Below are 15313 nucleotides of genomic sequence, written 5' to 3'. Positions count from 1 at the left end.
TTCCCCATTCCTGTTTCCCTCTTTAACCTTATCTCCTTACCTGCCCATCACTTCTCTCTGGTGATGTTTTTCTTTGAACTGGTTCCATGGTTTTAGTGGCTCTCTGCAGCAAGATGAATCTCAGGGTTGCATACTTCTTACATACTTTGATAAAAAATGTACTCTGACTTAGAATCTTTGTGAAAGAGAAGTGGGGGGAAATATACTAAAAGCTTTGTCATGGAGCTCAATTTTACAGAGGATCTTTAACAAGGGACAAGGAAGATTTAGGTTCAAAGTTTAAAGTAAAGTTATTATCAAAGTACTGTACTTATATGTCACCATACACAACCCCGAAATTCATTTTCTTATGGGCATACTCAATAAAATCTATAGAATAATAACCATAACAGAATCAATGAAAGACCAACCAATCAGAGTGCAGAAGACAACAATCTCTGCAAATATAAAAAGAAAGAAAGAATAATAATAGATAAATAAGCAATAAATATCGAGAACATGAGATGAAGAGTCCTTGAAAATGAGTCCATAGCTTGTGGGAACATTTCAAAGATGGGGCAAGTGACGTTACTCTCTTTGGTTCAAGAGCCTGATGGTTGAGGGGTAATAACTGTTCCCAAACCTGGTGGTGTGGGTTCTGAGACTCCTGTACCTTCTCCCTGATGACAGCAGTGAGAAGAGAGCATGGCCTGGGTGGTGGGCTGCCCCTAGTGATGGATGCTGCTTTCCTGTGATAACACTTTGTCAAGTATGGCTGAAGGGGTTATTCAAAGTTCAAAGTAAATTTATTATCAAAGTAAATACAAAGAAACAACAAAAACAAGCAAAATAATGATAAATAAACAAGCAATAACTATTGATCACATGAGATGAAGAGTCCTTGAAAGTGAGTCCATTGGTTGTGGGAACATTTCATTAATGGGGCAAGGGAAGTTAAGTGATGTTCTCCCCTTTGGTTTAAGAGCCTGATGGTTGAAGGGTAATTGCTATTCTTGAACATGAATTCCAGGGTTTTGGATCCAAAGTTATGGTTGCCAATGGTGGAGAAATTATATTAAGAAAGTGCAAGGCCTAGAGATCGAGGAACAGAGAGATGTCGGAGCAATTCCAGCAATGAAGTCCACAGAGAGATGAGAATTTTAGAACAGAGTGTTGAATAATATCCAAGTAACATCTTGTAATTCACTCATCCGGGAAAATAGCTTCTGTGTTTTGACCTTGAATCAGTGAACCACACTGCTCACCTCTGCCCATTTCCTTTGTTTCATGAGCACCATGTGTTCAATGCTCCACAGACCCCGATTACTGTTTGAGTCGAATGCTGTAACTGCATCACATCATGTTCTGCAGGTGGCCTTGCGTTATACATCATTGTTAATTGTAATGCTGCCAGATGATCCTCAGCATATCTTTCCTCTGTCAGAACGTCATCAATTTGTCCATTTTCATGAACTGGAGAAAACTGAAAAGGTCGTCAGTGGGATACTGAGGGAGTGCCACACTGCCAATGATGCCATCAGCTTTCTCATGAGATAGCAATGGTTCAACAATATCAGAGAATGTATACAGTATACAACCTGAAATTCTTACTCTTCACAGCCATCCATAAAACAGACGAAAACTCCAAAGAATGAATGACAGGAATATCAGAAACCCAAAGACCCCTCTCCCCTTCTTGGGCACAAGCAGCAGCAAGATGATCAACCCTCTCCCTACTTGCTCCAGCAAAAGCACTGACCCCTTGCAGCAAAGTCCCCAAAGAGACCATGATCAGAATCCATCAAAACTACAGTTCCATTCCAAAACATCAGTATTTCTGACAGGCTCTCTCTCTTTCTCAACAACGAGGAAGAGAGAGGTTGCTTTTGCAAGGCTCTGCTCTCAAAACAGACACCTTTTTTAGAATTAGAGCAGTGAGTTCTCAATGTCCTGAGCTAAGTTTATCCCTCAATTAATGGCACCAAATGAAAAACTATTAGCATATGGTTGTTTGTTATGTACCACGTCTATCATGATCATAACCATAGTTTTTGGCCAATTTTTCTACAGAAGTGGTTTGACATTGCCTTCTTCTGGTCAGTGTGTTTACAAGGCAGGTGACCCCACCCCTGTAGCCATTATTAATACCAGGACGAAATTTGCACCAGCTGCTCGTACAATCATCCACCTCCTGCTCCCATGGCTTCATGTGACCCTGATCGGGAGTGGGGGCGTGAGGCAGTTGGCTAAGCAGGTGCTGCACCTTGCCCAAGGGTGACCTTACACCTCCCTTGGTAGAGATGTATCTCCACCCTGCCACCCCTATTAACATACACAAGATTTTCACAGCCGGGAGTGGGGGGGGGGTGATGGGGGTCAGTACAGATAAGCACCCACTACCTATTAAATGCTCCCAAAGGTGTGGTGCACCCCAAATAGTCTCTGACGATCAAGTCCAGCTCCTGGCCTTCACAGTTGGCTTAGTTACTTAGCCCAGCAGAACTGTTTCTACTGACAGGCGAAGGGGCAAAGGCAGATTACTGGTGCCTTAAAACTAGTCACTTTGGGCAGATGAGGCTCATCAGCTGTGGTTGGCAGCTCTTTCTCAAACCTGCACTACCTTGTGGCTATACCCAATCATGAAGAAGGCTTTGGAAGTAAACCCAGATCAAAAATCCCGGGCTGGTGTTCCCATGGCCATCCTACATCGAGTTCAACACCAACTGGCAACTCCTCCGATGCCGCTGATGCCAGGCAGTATCATTCTCTGGCATTCCCCATTCCTTTGGATTCCGCAGATGTGTGGAGAGGGCATCTTGCTATATGGGAGCAACTCGCTCTCCATATTGTACTCCCTGGCTTGAGTATACATTTAACCAATTTCCCCTGGATTAATAAAGCATGACTATGACTAGATAGAATGTAACATCCATAGTTGAATCCAACCAACAGAGAGCCTCACAACACATGACTGAGGAACTCAGCAGCTCAGGTGATTGGTGGAAGAGTGAAGAAGGAATCCGATAGGAGAGGAGAGTGGGCCATGTGATAAAGAGAAAGAGGAGAAGTCGCGCTTCTCTAACTTCTGCTAATGCCCCACCTCCCCCTCGTACCCCATCTGTTATTTATTTTTATACACACATTCTTTCTCTCACTCTCCTTTTTCTCCCTCTGTCCCTCTGAATATACCTCTTGCCCATCCTCTGGGTCCCCCCCCCTTGTCTTTCTTCCCGGACCTCCTGTCCCATGATCCTCTCGTATCCCTTTTGCCAATCACCTGTCCAGCTCTTGGCTCCATCCCTCCCCCTCCTGTCTTCTCCTATCATTTTGGATCTCCCCCTCCCCCACCAACTTTCAAATCTCTTACTCACTCTTCCTTCAGTTAGTCCTGACGAAGGGTCTTGGCCCGAAACATCGACTGTACCGCTTCCTAGAGATGCTGCCTGGCCTGCTGCGTTCACCAGCAACTTTGATGTGTGTTGCTTGAATTTCCAGCATCTGCAGAATTCCTGTTGTTTGCTGTCAATACATTGTTGTTTGTGGGATCCTGTATTGCTCATGCTGTAACTACACTCCATTGGCCATAACACTCTTTGGGATGCTCTGATGTACCAACCTACATGCCTGAGATACTGCTGCAAATATTTCCTTGGACCTGTACCTCGCTGTCCTTGATGATAAACTCATCTTGATGTGAATTTATTGCAAGAGGTACTACAGAAATACAAGTTACTCTCTGTAGTATGGATAAGGAAAGGATTAAATACACCTCTTTGGTGTATGCTAAAATGTTTAACACAAAACAGGAAAACATTATTATCTGAATAGTGGCCGATTAGGAAAAGGGGAGGTGCAACGAGACCTGGGTGTCATTATACACCAGTCATTGAAAGTGGGCATGCAGGTACAGCAGGCGGTGAAAAAGGCGAATGGTATGCTGGCATTCATAGCGAGAGGATTCGAGTACAGGAGCAGGGAGGTGCTACTGCAGTTGTACAAGGCCTTGGTGAGATCACACCTGGAGTATTGTGTGCAGTTTTGGTCCCCTAATCTGAGGAAAGACATCCTTGCCATAGAGGGAGTACAAAGAAGGTTCACCAGATTGATTCCTGGGATGGCAGGATTTTCATAAGATGAAAGACTGGATTGACTAGGCATATACTGTCTGGAATTTAGAAGATTGAAGGGGGGATCTTATTGAAACGTATAAAATTCTAAAGGGATTGGACAGGCTAGATGTAGGAAGATTGTTCCTGATGTTGGGGAAGTCCAGAATGAGGGGTCACAGTTTAAGGATAAAGGGGAAGCCTTTTAGGACCGAGATTAGGAAAAACTTCTTCACACAGAGAGTGGTGAATCTGTGGAATTCTCTGCCACGGGAAACAGTTGAGGCCAGTTCATTGGCTATATTTAAGAGGGAGTTAGATATGGCCCTTGTGGCTAAAGGGATCAGGGGTATGGGGGGAAGGCAGGCACAGGGTTCTGAGTTGGATGATCAGCCATGATCATACTGAATGGCGGTGCAGGCTCAAAGGGCCAAATGGCCTACCCCTGCACCTATTTTCTATGTTTCTAAAATGGAAGATTGTAAGACAAAATGGTGTTAGTTCGGGATGTGGGAGTACTTAAGAAAGTGCAAGGGAACCAATCTAGAGCCATGTTTTGAGAACTTAGTGTGAGTACCAGAATACAGTCTTCAGAGTAGGTAATGGTAACAATCTGTTTTTAGAGCAGCTTGTGCTTGAGCCTACTTGGGGAAAGGCTGTCTTAGATTGAGTGTTGTGTAATTATCCAGATCTTATTAGGGAGCTTAATGTAAAGGAACCCTGAGGAGGCAGTGATCATAATATGATTGAATTTGTACTGCAGTTTGAGAGGGAGATGTATCAGTATCCCGATGGAATAAAGAGAATTCCTACCTGAAGGGAACTGAATACATATTTTCCATCAGTTTTCACAGTGGAAGACATCTACAGAATACCAGACATTCAAGAGTGTCAGGGAAGTGAAGTATGTGCAGTGAAAATTACGACTGAGAAGGTGCTCAGGAAGCTTAGTGGTCTGAGTGTGGATAAATCTCCTGGACCTGATGGAATGCACCCTCAGGTTCTGAAGAAAGTAGCTGGAGAGACTGCAGAGGCATTAACAATGATCTTTCAAGAATCGATAGATTCTGGCATTGTACCGGATTACTGGAAAATTGCAAATGTTACTCCACTATTTAAGAAGGGTGGGAGGCAGCAGAAAGGAAACTATAGACCTGTTAGCCTGACATCAGTGGTTGGAAATTGATTGTTAGGGATGAGATTATGGAATACCTGGAGGCACATTTCAAGATAGGCCAAAGCCAGCATGGTTTCATGAAAGGAAAATCCTGCCTGACAAACTTACTGAAATTTTTTGAGGAAATTACAAAGGAGATGCAGTGGATGTGGTGTTCTTGGATTTTCAGAAGGCCTTTGACGTTGTGCCGTACCTGAGGCTGCTTAGCAAAGTAAGAGCCTATGGAATTACAGGGAAGTTACTCGCATGGGTGGAGCATTGGCTGATTGGCAGAAAACAGAGAGTGGGAATAAAGGGATCCTATTCTGGCTGGCTGCCAGTTACCAGTGGAGTTCCACAGGGGTCGGTGTTGGGACTGCTGCTTTTTACAATGTATGTCAATGATTTGGACTAAATTTCTGGCTAAATTTCCCATTGACATAAAGATAGGTGGAGGAGCGAGTAGTGTTGAGGAAACAGAGAGCCTGCAGAGAGACTTAGATAGTTTAGGGAAATGGGGAAAGAAGTGGCAAATGAACTACAATGTTGGAAAGTGTATGGTCATGCACTTTGGTTCAAGAAGTAAACGGGCAGACTATTATTTAGATGGGGAGAGAATTCAAAATGCAGAGATGCAAAGGGACTTGGGAGTCCTTGTGCGGGATACCCTAAAGGTTAACCTCCAGGTTGAGTCGGTGGTGAAGAAGGCGAATGCAATGTTGGCATTCATTTCTAGAGGTATAGAATATAAGAGCAGGGATGTGATGTTGAAGATTCATAAGGCACTGATGAGACTACACTTGGAGTATTGGGTGCAGTTTTGGGCTCCTTATTTTAGAAAGGATATACTGACATTGGGGAGGGTTCAGAGAAGATTCACAAGAATGATTCCAGGAATGAGAGGGTTACCGTGTGAGGAACGTCTAGCAGCTCTTGGGCTGTATTCCCTGGAGTTCAGGAGAATGAGGGGGGATCTCATAGAGACATTCCGAATGTTAAAAGGCCTGAACAGATTAGATATGGCAAAGTTACCTCCCATGGTAGGGAAGTCTAGGACAAGAGGGCACGACTTCAGGATTGAAGGACGTCCATTTAGAACAGAGATGTGGAGAAATTACTTTAGTCAGAGGATGGTAAATCTGTGGAATTTGTTGCCACGAGTGGCTGTGGAGGCCAAGTCATTGTGTGTATTTAAGGCAGAGATAGGTTCTTGATTAGCATCAAAGAGTATGGGGAGAAGGCAAGGGAGTGGGGATGACTGGAAGAATTGGATCAGCCCATGATTGAGTGGCAGAGCAGACTCGATGAGCTGAATGGTTCCTATATCTTATGGTCTTGTAGCGCTGAGGAGGCAATGTGGTTGCAGCAGAACTTAGACAGATTGGAAGAATGGGTAAAAAAAAGTGGCATATGGAATGAGGTGTTGGGAAATGTATGATTATGCATTTTGGTAAAAGGAACAATAGTGTGCACTATTATCTGAATGGGAGCAGGTTCAAACATCAGAAAGACTTAGGAGTCCTCATGCAAGACTCCCAGAAGATTAATTTACAGGTTGAGCCTGTGGTAAAGAAGGCAAATGCAATGTTGACATTTATTTCAAGGGGAACAGAACATAAAAGCAAGGAGATAATGCTGAGTTTTTATAAGACGCTAGTCAGGCTGCACTTGGAGTATGTCAACAGTTTTGGGTTCCATATCTCAGAAAGGTTGTGTTCTCATTGGAGAGAGTCCAGAGGAAGTTCATGAGGATTATTCTGGGAACGAAGGGGTTAACATAAGAACGCAAACACGAGGAAATCTTCAGATGCTGGAAATTCAAGCAACACATGCAAAATGCTGGTGGGACGCAGCAGGCCAGGCAGCATCTATAGGAAAAAGTACAATCAACATTTCGGGCCAAGACCCTTCATCAGGATCTTCTCATAGATGCTGCCTGGCCTGCTGCGTTCACCAGCATTTTGTGTGTGTTGGTTAACATATGAGGAGCATTTGGCAGCTTTGGACCTGTACTCACTGGAATTTAGAAGAATGTGGGGGGAATCTCATTGAGACCTACCAAATGTTGGAAGGATTAGACGGGGTGGATTTGGAAAGGATGTTTCCTATGGTGGGAGTATCCAGAACTAGAGGGCACAGCCTCAAAAGTGAGGGGCGACCTTTTTGAACAGAGATAAGGAGGAATTTTTTAGCCAGAGAGATGTGAATCTGTGGAATGCTCTGCAACAGACTGCGGTGGAGGCCAAGCCCGTGGGTATATTTAAGGCAGAAGTTGATCATTTCCTGATTGGTCAGGGCATGAAAGGATATGGCGAGAAGGCAGGTGTATGGATTTGAGTGGGATCCGGGATCAGTCATGATGGAATGGTGGAGCAGACCCAATGGGCTGAATGGCCTGATTCTGCTCCTATGTCTTATTGCCCTTATGTTTGTCTGGGCAAGTATTAGAGAAAAGAAGGGGTTGCCAATCTGGGGTCCATGGACTCCTTCCTTAATGGTAGAGGTCCATGCATTAAAAAAGGGGTAATTTCTTTGTACAAGGCGAATTTCTAAGGCAAGAGAGAGAGAGGGAGGGGAGAGAGGAGGAGGGAGAGGGAGGGAGGAGCATAGAAAGAGAGAGGGAGGGAGAAAGAGAGAAAGAGGGAGAGGGAAGGAGTGAGTGAGGAAGGGAGAGAGAGTGAGGGGGAGAAGAAAGGAGAGTGTGAGGAAGGGATAGAGAGGGGAAGCGAGAGAGTGAGAGAGAGAAAGAGAGAGACTGACTCTAGAAAGGCTGTCAGACACTTGCCATTCCCTCCGGCAGTATTGTGTAGCAAGGCACAGTGATTGGTTGATAATTATTATTTTGTCTCTTTTACTACTTCATTAACCATTTCTTTTTGTATTTTATTCTGAATAATCATATACACTATTAAAGTAATTTCTTATAACATTTACCGCATGTACAGTGCCTGCTTTGTTTGTGGATACCTCTTGCTGATGAATTAAAAACTGTTACCTTTTATCATAAAAGAGGATCAAACGGGTTTTGTAAAAGGCCATAGATCATCTAACAATATCAGAAGATTACTTAATGTGATTCAGGCGTGTCAGCAACAGGCAGTGGATGGCTTGGTGGTTTCCTTAGATGCAGAAAAGGCCTTTGATCGTGTTGAATGGCCGTATCTTTTTTTCACTTTAAAACAATTTGGTTTGGGCAATAACTTTATTAAGTGGGTGAAGGTTCTTCATAATGACCCTTTGGCTGCGATTCTTACTAATGGTATTAGGTGGGATAATTTTAGTATTGTGAGGGGCAGCTGGCAGGGCTGCCCTTTATCACCACCACTTTTCACACTAGTGATCGGGCCATTGGCTGCGGCTATTCGGTGAGACCCCAAAACATCTGCTCCAAACATAGGACTAAAGTCACATAAAATTACATTGTATGCGGATGATGTTCTAATTTTCTTATCGAACCTTGCTATGTCAGTGCACCACCTTATACAATGCATTAATTCATTTAGCGCCTTTTCAGGTTATAAAATCAGCTTTACTAAATCAGAGGCTATGCCTCTGGGGAATCTGCAGCAGGTACCTGACACTCAGGGTGTTTTCCCCTTTAAATGGCCGCAGACAGGTTTTGTTTACTTAGGCATATTTATCACACCTACGTTTGATCAATTGTTTAAAGAAAAGAACAAGGAATGAATGTAACAATATTTTTGTTATCGTACAGCATGCAATGTAAGAGGGTGGTAATTTGACACATTATGGTACATTCATTATTTGTGACCAGGATATGAATTGAGTGATTGCACAAATTGCAACCTTAGAGTTTAAGTGATAATTTAACGGCAGAAGCGAAATTTCCCAGTGGCCAAACATTTCAATCCTGATTCCCATTCCCATTCCAAAATGTCAGTCCATGGCCTCCTCTTGTGCCACAATGAGGCCGCCATTAAGGTGAAGAAGCAACACCTTATATTCCATCTAGGTAGTTTCCAACCTGATGGCATGAATATCAATTCCTCCTTCCAGTTCAAAAAAACTACCCTCCCCCTCCCCTTCTATTCCCCACTGGCCTCCTACCTCTTCTCACCTGCCTATCACCTCCCTCCAGTGCCCCTCCTTCCCTTTGTCCCGTGGTCCACTCTCCTCTCCTATCAGATTCCTTCGTCTCCATCCCTGGCTTCACCCATCACCTTCCAGCTATCCTCCTTCACCTCTCCCCACCTTTTCATTCTGGCATCTTCCCCTTTCCTTTCTAGTTCTAATGAAAGGTCTTGGCCCAAAATACAGCTGTTTATTTATTTCCATAGATGCTGTTTGACCTGCTGAGTTGTGTGTGTTGTCCTGGATAGCCAGCATTTGCAGACTTTCTGATGTTTGTAATTTCATGAAAAGTTTAAAGATATTAGGGAGAATTTGGTTGGAGAGAAACTATTTCCCATTGGTTAGAGAGTCTGGAACCAGAGAACAGTGACTAAATATTTGAAGCAGGATTGCTTGAATGAAATTTGAAATTATGTATTTATGGAGTTAAGTCACAGATCAGTCAAGATCTCAATGACTGTCAAGACAAAAGAGACAGCAGTTGTTGGAATCTAGAGCATCAATCAATCAATCAAGCAGCATCTGTGGAAGGAAAGGAATTGTCAACATTTTGAGTTTGATCCTGATGCTGTTGGACCTGCTGAGTTTCTTTGGTAAACACGAGGAAATCTGCAGATGCTGGAATTCCAAGCAACACACATCAAAATTGCTGGTGAATGCAGCAGGTCAGGCAGCAGCTATAGGAAGAGGTACAGTCGACGTTTCGGGCTGAGACCACTTGTCCTGACGAAGGGTCTCGGCCCGAAACGTCGACTGTACCTCTTCCTATAGCTGCTGCCTGACCTGCTGCGTTCACCAGCAACTTTGATGTGTGTGGCTTGAGTTTCTTTGGTAGATTGTTTGTTACAACAGGTTGGAAGTCCTTATTGTTTATTATCAAGTGGATGATAGGGATGCAGACCTAACTGTGGGAAGACTAGGTTCTGATGAGACCTCATATGGAGGAGGGGAAGAAGCTGTTCTTAAACCATTGAGTGTGTGCCTTCAGGCTCCTGTACATCTTCCACGATGGTAGCAATGAGAAGACAGCATGTCCTGGTTGATGGGGGTCCTTAGCGACGGATACCACTTTCTCGAGACATTAGCTTTTGAAGACGTCCGTGATACTGGGGAAGCTAGTGCCCACGATGGAGCTGCTGGCTGAGTTTACAGCTTTTTCTGATCCTGTGCAGTGGCCTCCTCCATACCAGCCAGTGATGCAATCAGTCAGAATGCTCTCCAGGTTAACGTGATGAGCAAGTTGAGGATCCAGTTGCAGAGGGAGGTACAGAGGTTTTGGAGCTTGTTGATTCATTCTGAGAGTATGACTGTGTTGAAATCAATCAACAGCAGCCTGATGTGGGTGTTGCTGTTGTCCAGTGATCTAAGGCTAGTGAGATTGCATCTGCTGTAGACCTATTGAGGTGATAGGCAAATTGCAGTGGGTCCAGGTCCTTGCTTAGGCAGGAGTTGATTCTGGCCGTGACCAACCTCTCAAAGCACTTCTTCACAGTAGATATGAATACAACTGGGCGATAGTCGTTGAGGCAGCTCACCCTGTTCTTCTTGGGCACGGGTATGATTGTCACCCTGCTGAAGTCGGTGGGAGCCTTCAACTGCAACAGTGAGAGATTGAAGATGTCCTTGAACTCTCCCACCAGCTGGTTGGCACAGATTTTCAGAGCCTTACCAGGTACACCTTTAGGGCCTGACAACTTGTGAATGTTCACTCTCACGAAAGATGTTCTGACATCGGCCTCTGAGACTGAGGTCACAGGATCACCAGATGCTGCAGGGATTCACACAGTTGTAGTTTTGTTCTCTCTTTCAAAGTGTGCATGAAAGGCATTGAGCTCATCCGGGAGTGAAAAAACACTGTCATTCATGATGTTTGATTTTGCCTTGTAGAAAGTAATGGCCTGCAAATCCTGCCAGAGCTAATGTGCGTCTCTAGCTTCAATCGAAAATGTTTTCTTTCTCTTAAAGTAGCCTTCTGTAGGTCGTACCTGGACGTCTTGTATAGCTCTGGATCATTGGTCTTGAATTTCACAGATCTAGCACTTAGCAGACTACAGATCTCCTGGTTCATCCACAGGTTTTGCTTTGGGTATATCCAGTATGTCCTCAAAGGCACACACTAATCTACACTGGTCTTGATGTAGTTGTTGACAACTGTGGCATATTCACTCAGACTCAGAGATGAACCCCCGAATATTGTCCAGTCAACTGACTCAAAATGGTGGGGGAGTCCAGGACCAGAGGCAGAGCCCCAGAATACAAGGGCATCCCTTTAGAAAGGAGATGAGCAGGAATTTCAGCTGTGGAGGCCAAGTCATTGAGTATATTTAAAGCAGAGGTTGATAAGTTCTTGATTTATAAGGGTGTGGAAATTTACAGGGAGAAGGCAGGACAGTGGGATTGAGAGAGATAATAAATCAGCCGTGATGGAATGGCGGAGCAGACTCGATGGGCCACATAGCCAAATAATTCTGCTCCATGTCTTGTGTTGTTATGGACTCTCCCTGACTTTGCCTGTTTATGTGTTTCCTTTTCAAATATTTTTAAAAGTTAAGTGGATTCTATTTCTGACACACTTCTATAATTGGTGCCCTAGCAACCTTATAAATAAAATAAATTCCTCTTAAGCAACACACATAAAAGTTGCTGGTGAATGCGGCAGGCCAGGCAGCATCTCTAGGAAGAGGTCCAGTCGACATTTCAGGCCGAGACCCTTCGTTCTGGGTCTCGGCCTGAAACGTCGACTGCACCTCTTCCCAGAGATGCTGCCTGGCCTGCTGCGTTCACCAGCAACTTTTATGTGTGTTGCTTGAAATTCCAGCATCTGCAGATTTCCTTGTGGTTGCGCTTTTAAATTCCTCTTAGCTCTGTTTCGATGCTAATCTGAACTTTCTCAGTTTCTTGTTACTGCTCCATTAGCAGTGGGAGCAATTCTTCCCATTTATCAGGATCGCTTCAAACACCTTTGACAGGTCTCTGAAACGCCTGTGTTCCCGTAAGGATAACCTGCAGTTCTTCACATTTCACTCCATTGTTAAGATAATGGAAAACTTCAAAATATTCACATAAAAATTTCTTTGTAGGCTTTGAAAAGGTGAAAGGTGAAATGTTTGCAGAAGTTCACAAACTAGGGTTCATGGACCCCTTGTTTACTAGTGTTGCTCCACAGCATAAAAAGGGTTGGGAACCCCTGGATTAAGGAGAAAATGAGAGGAAACTTCTTCACTCAGAGGATGGTGGGAGTGTGGGATGAGCTGTCAGTGTAACTGGTGGATGTGATTTTGATTTCACCATTTGAGGGAGGTTTAGACAAGTACATGGATGGAAGGGCTATGGAGGGCTATGGTCCTGCTGCAGGTCGATGGGACCGGACCATTGAAATAGCTCAGCACAGACTGGATGGGCCAAAGAGTCTGTTTCTGCACCGTAGTTGTCTACGACTCTATAACATCCTTACTAATCAAGGACTTATGAACCTCTGCTTTAAATGTACCCAATGACAGATTGTTTTAGCTGACAGGTCAGTCCAGAACAGGAGTTCCCAGCCTGGGGTCCATGGTTCCTTGATTAATGGTATTGGTCCATGGCATAGAAAAGGTTGGGAACCCCTGGTCTAGAACCTGAGTTGTCTTTCAAAAGTTTACCTTATCCAGTAGAGAAATCCCATCAGTCCCATTCCTTCACTCTTTCCCCCTAGCCCAGAAACCTATTTTCTATCTGATTCCCTCTTGAAAGCAAAGTAACGCAGCTATTCCATTTCTGATTGCACCCCTACGTGGCAAGCTCAGGAATACCAGGGGAGATAAGAGACTGCAGATCCTGGAATCTTGGAGCACACACAGCCCCTCCACTCTCAGGCCTGATGCAGAGAGTCTTGACCCAAAATGTCGACAATTTCGCACTCCCACCGATGCTCCTCGGCTGCTGAGTCCTTCCAGCAGATTACGTGTTTCTCAGGAATAATGTTATTCAAACTACCACTGGGGCACATTTCTTTCCCTCTGAGTCAGAATTATGGATCCAGTTCCCCTCTAGATATCTGTGGTGAAAATTACCACAGGGACTAATGGGTGGAGGCCTGCACTGTTCAAAGGTTATCTTTACCATAGACCATTGACTGTCTTCTTTAGACACCGTGCTGCCACTTAACTTCACGGATCAAACATCCTGGGCTAATTCTTCACCCAACAACACAGAAAGTAATAGATAATGTGGCCATTATTGAGAGCTTTCTACATTCAAATTGCCTGCCAGATTTCCTACACTACAGCAGTGACCACACAAAAATACTTAATTAGCTGAAACATACCTAGGGACGTTCTGAAAGAGATGCCAAGAGCACCATAGAAATATATATCTTTATCTTATCAAAGGTATGGTCCGTGTGCAGGTCAGTGGGACTAGGCAGAAAATGGTTCGGCACAGCCAAGAAGGGCCAAAAGGCCTGTTTCTGTGCTGTAGTTTCTATGGTTTCTATGGTATCTGCCTTGTTATTATTGACGATAATTCCAGACAGGGTAAATGCAAACAGGCTTTTTCCACTGAGGTTGGGTGAGATGACAACTAGGTGTCATGGGTTAAGGGTGAAAGGCGAAAAGGAAAAGTTTAGGGGGAACATGAGGGAAAACTTTTGCTCAGAGGGTTGTGAGAGAGTGGAACAAGCTGCCAGTGCTAGTGGTGCATGCCAGCTTACTTTCAATGTTTAAGAGAAGTTTAGATAGGTGTTTGGATGGTAGGGCTACGGTCCTGCTGCAGGTGCATGGGAGTCGGCAGTTTAAATGATTTGGTATGGACTAGATGGGCTGAAAGGTCTGTTTCTGTGCTGTACTCTATTGTAGAATTCTGGTCGGAATTAATTTTGGTTGCAGATTTACTAGGTTTCTCGTCGCTGACATTGTAGTTTTATTAGATGGCTCTGGGTCATCAAAAATAAAAATGCATGCACATACAGACACACACCTCGCAACAAACACACATACAGACCAGAAGCACAACCAGACAGGCCAACAAACACAAGCTCACATACATGCACTACCATAGTCAAACACACCCTCAAAACACACACATCCAGAAGCACAATCAGGCCAACAGACACATACACACACTAACATAAACACAAATATTAGCATAGACACCCCCAAGGGGACCACAAACTTGTCGTATGGCTTGGAGACTTGCATGGCTCGACCCGGAGAGCTATGTTGGCCAGAGTTAGGGCTTTACACTTTGGCTCTTGGTAGGGTCACCCATGTCAAACAGGTCAAAGGGCAGAGGCCAGACTACGAATAGTCCACTGGTCCTCCAGGTTTGGGGGCTCAGCTCAGGGCTAACAACCCTGACTGGTCAAACAAAATTTTTACAGAAAGGTCGATGAAGAATCCTTCTACATCTGAGGGTGACTGTATTCCCGAGACTCCGCCCAGGATCTGCATGACTGACAGTAGTGAAAACCAAGAGGAAGCTGCTGGCACGATGAAGGAAATCCTGAATACCTCCAAGACCAAGGTGCACTGTAGAGGCAGAAGTGAGGACCCTGAACCACACCTGGGGCATAATAGAGAAGATGGCCACAGACAGACAGAGATAGAGGACTTCCATCACTACCCGAAACGGCAGTGTCATGACAGGCAGTACTAACTAACACAGACAGGCAAACACTCATGCACAAGCATGTATGTGAACACACACTCACACAAAATATATATACAGTGTACTTGCATAAAATGTTAATTGCACATTTTCTATCAAAAAAAGGAATTAACACAAAAACATCTAGAAGTTAATTTGTGCCTGTACATTTTATGAAAGGGCATGGGTGCAATTTGCAAGGGCTGCACTTGCAGAAAGGGCTATCCCTCTTGGTGGGAACAGGCTTTGCCTGAGAGGCTGACCACTCATCCCTCCCCTCTTACCTGCCAATCATGGTGGAGTGCTGCTGCACGGCTGCCTCCAGGAGCCGCTCCAGAATGGTCCACTCACCCAT

General features: G+C 44.4%; 1 protein-coding gene across 1 annotated transcript in view; it reads right to left on the bottom strand.

The window, feature by feature from the left end:
• Nucleotides 1–15313, bottom strand: part of LOC140206414 (gap junction delta-2 protein-like) — an 18475-nt gene extending 3162 nt beyond the window's left edge. Inside the window, exon 1 of the mRNA XM_072274781.1 lies at nt 15243–15313. Coding sequence (XP_072130882.1) covers nt 15243–15313 — 71 coding nt within the window. The remainder of the gene's footprint in view (nt 1–15242) is intronic.

This window comes from Mobula birostris, chromosome 12 (genome assembly GCF_030028105.1).
Source record: "Mobula birostris isolate sMobBir1 chromosome 12, sMobBir1.hap1, whole genome shotgun sequence".
Classification (NCBI taxonomy): Eukaryota; Metazoa; Chordata; class Chondrichthyes; order Myliobatiformes; family Myliobatidae; genus Mobula; species Mobula birostris.
Note: the sequence above shows the minus strand (reverse complement) of the source record. Positions and strands in the feature narration are given on the sequence as shown.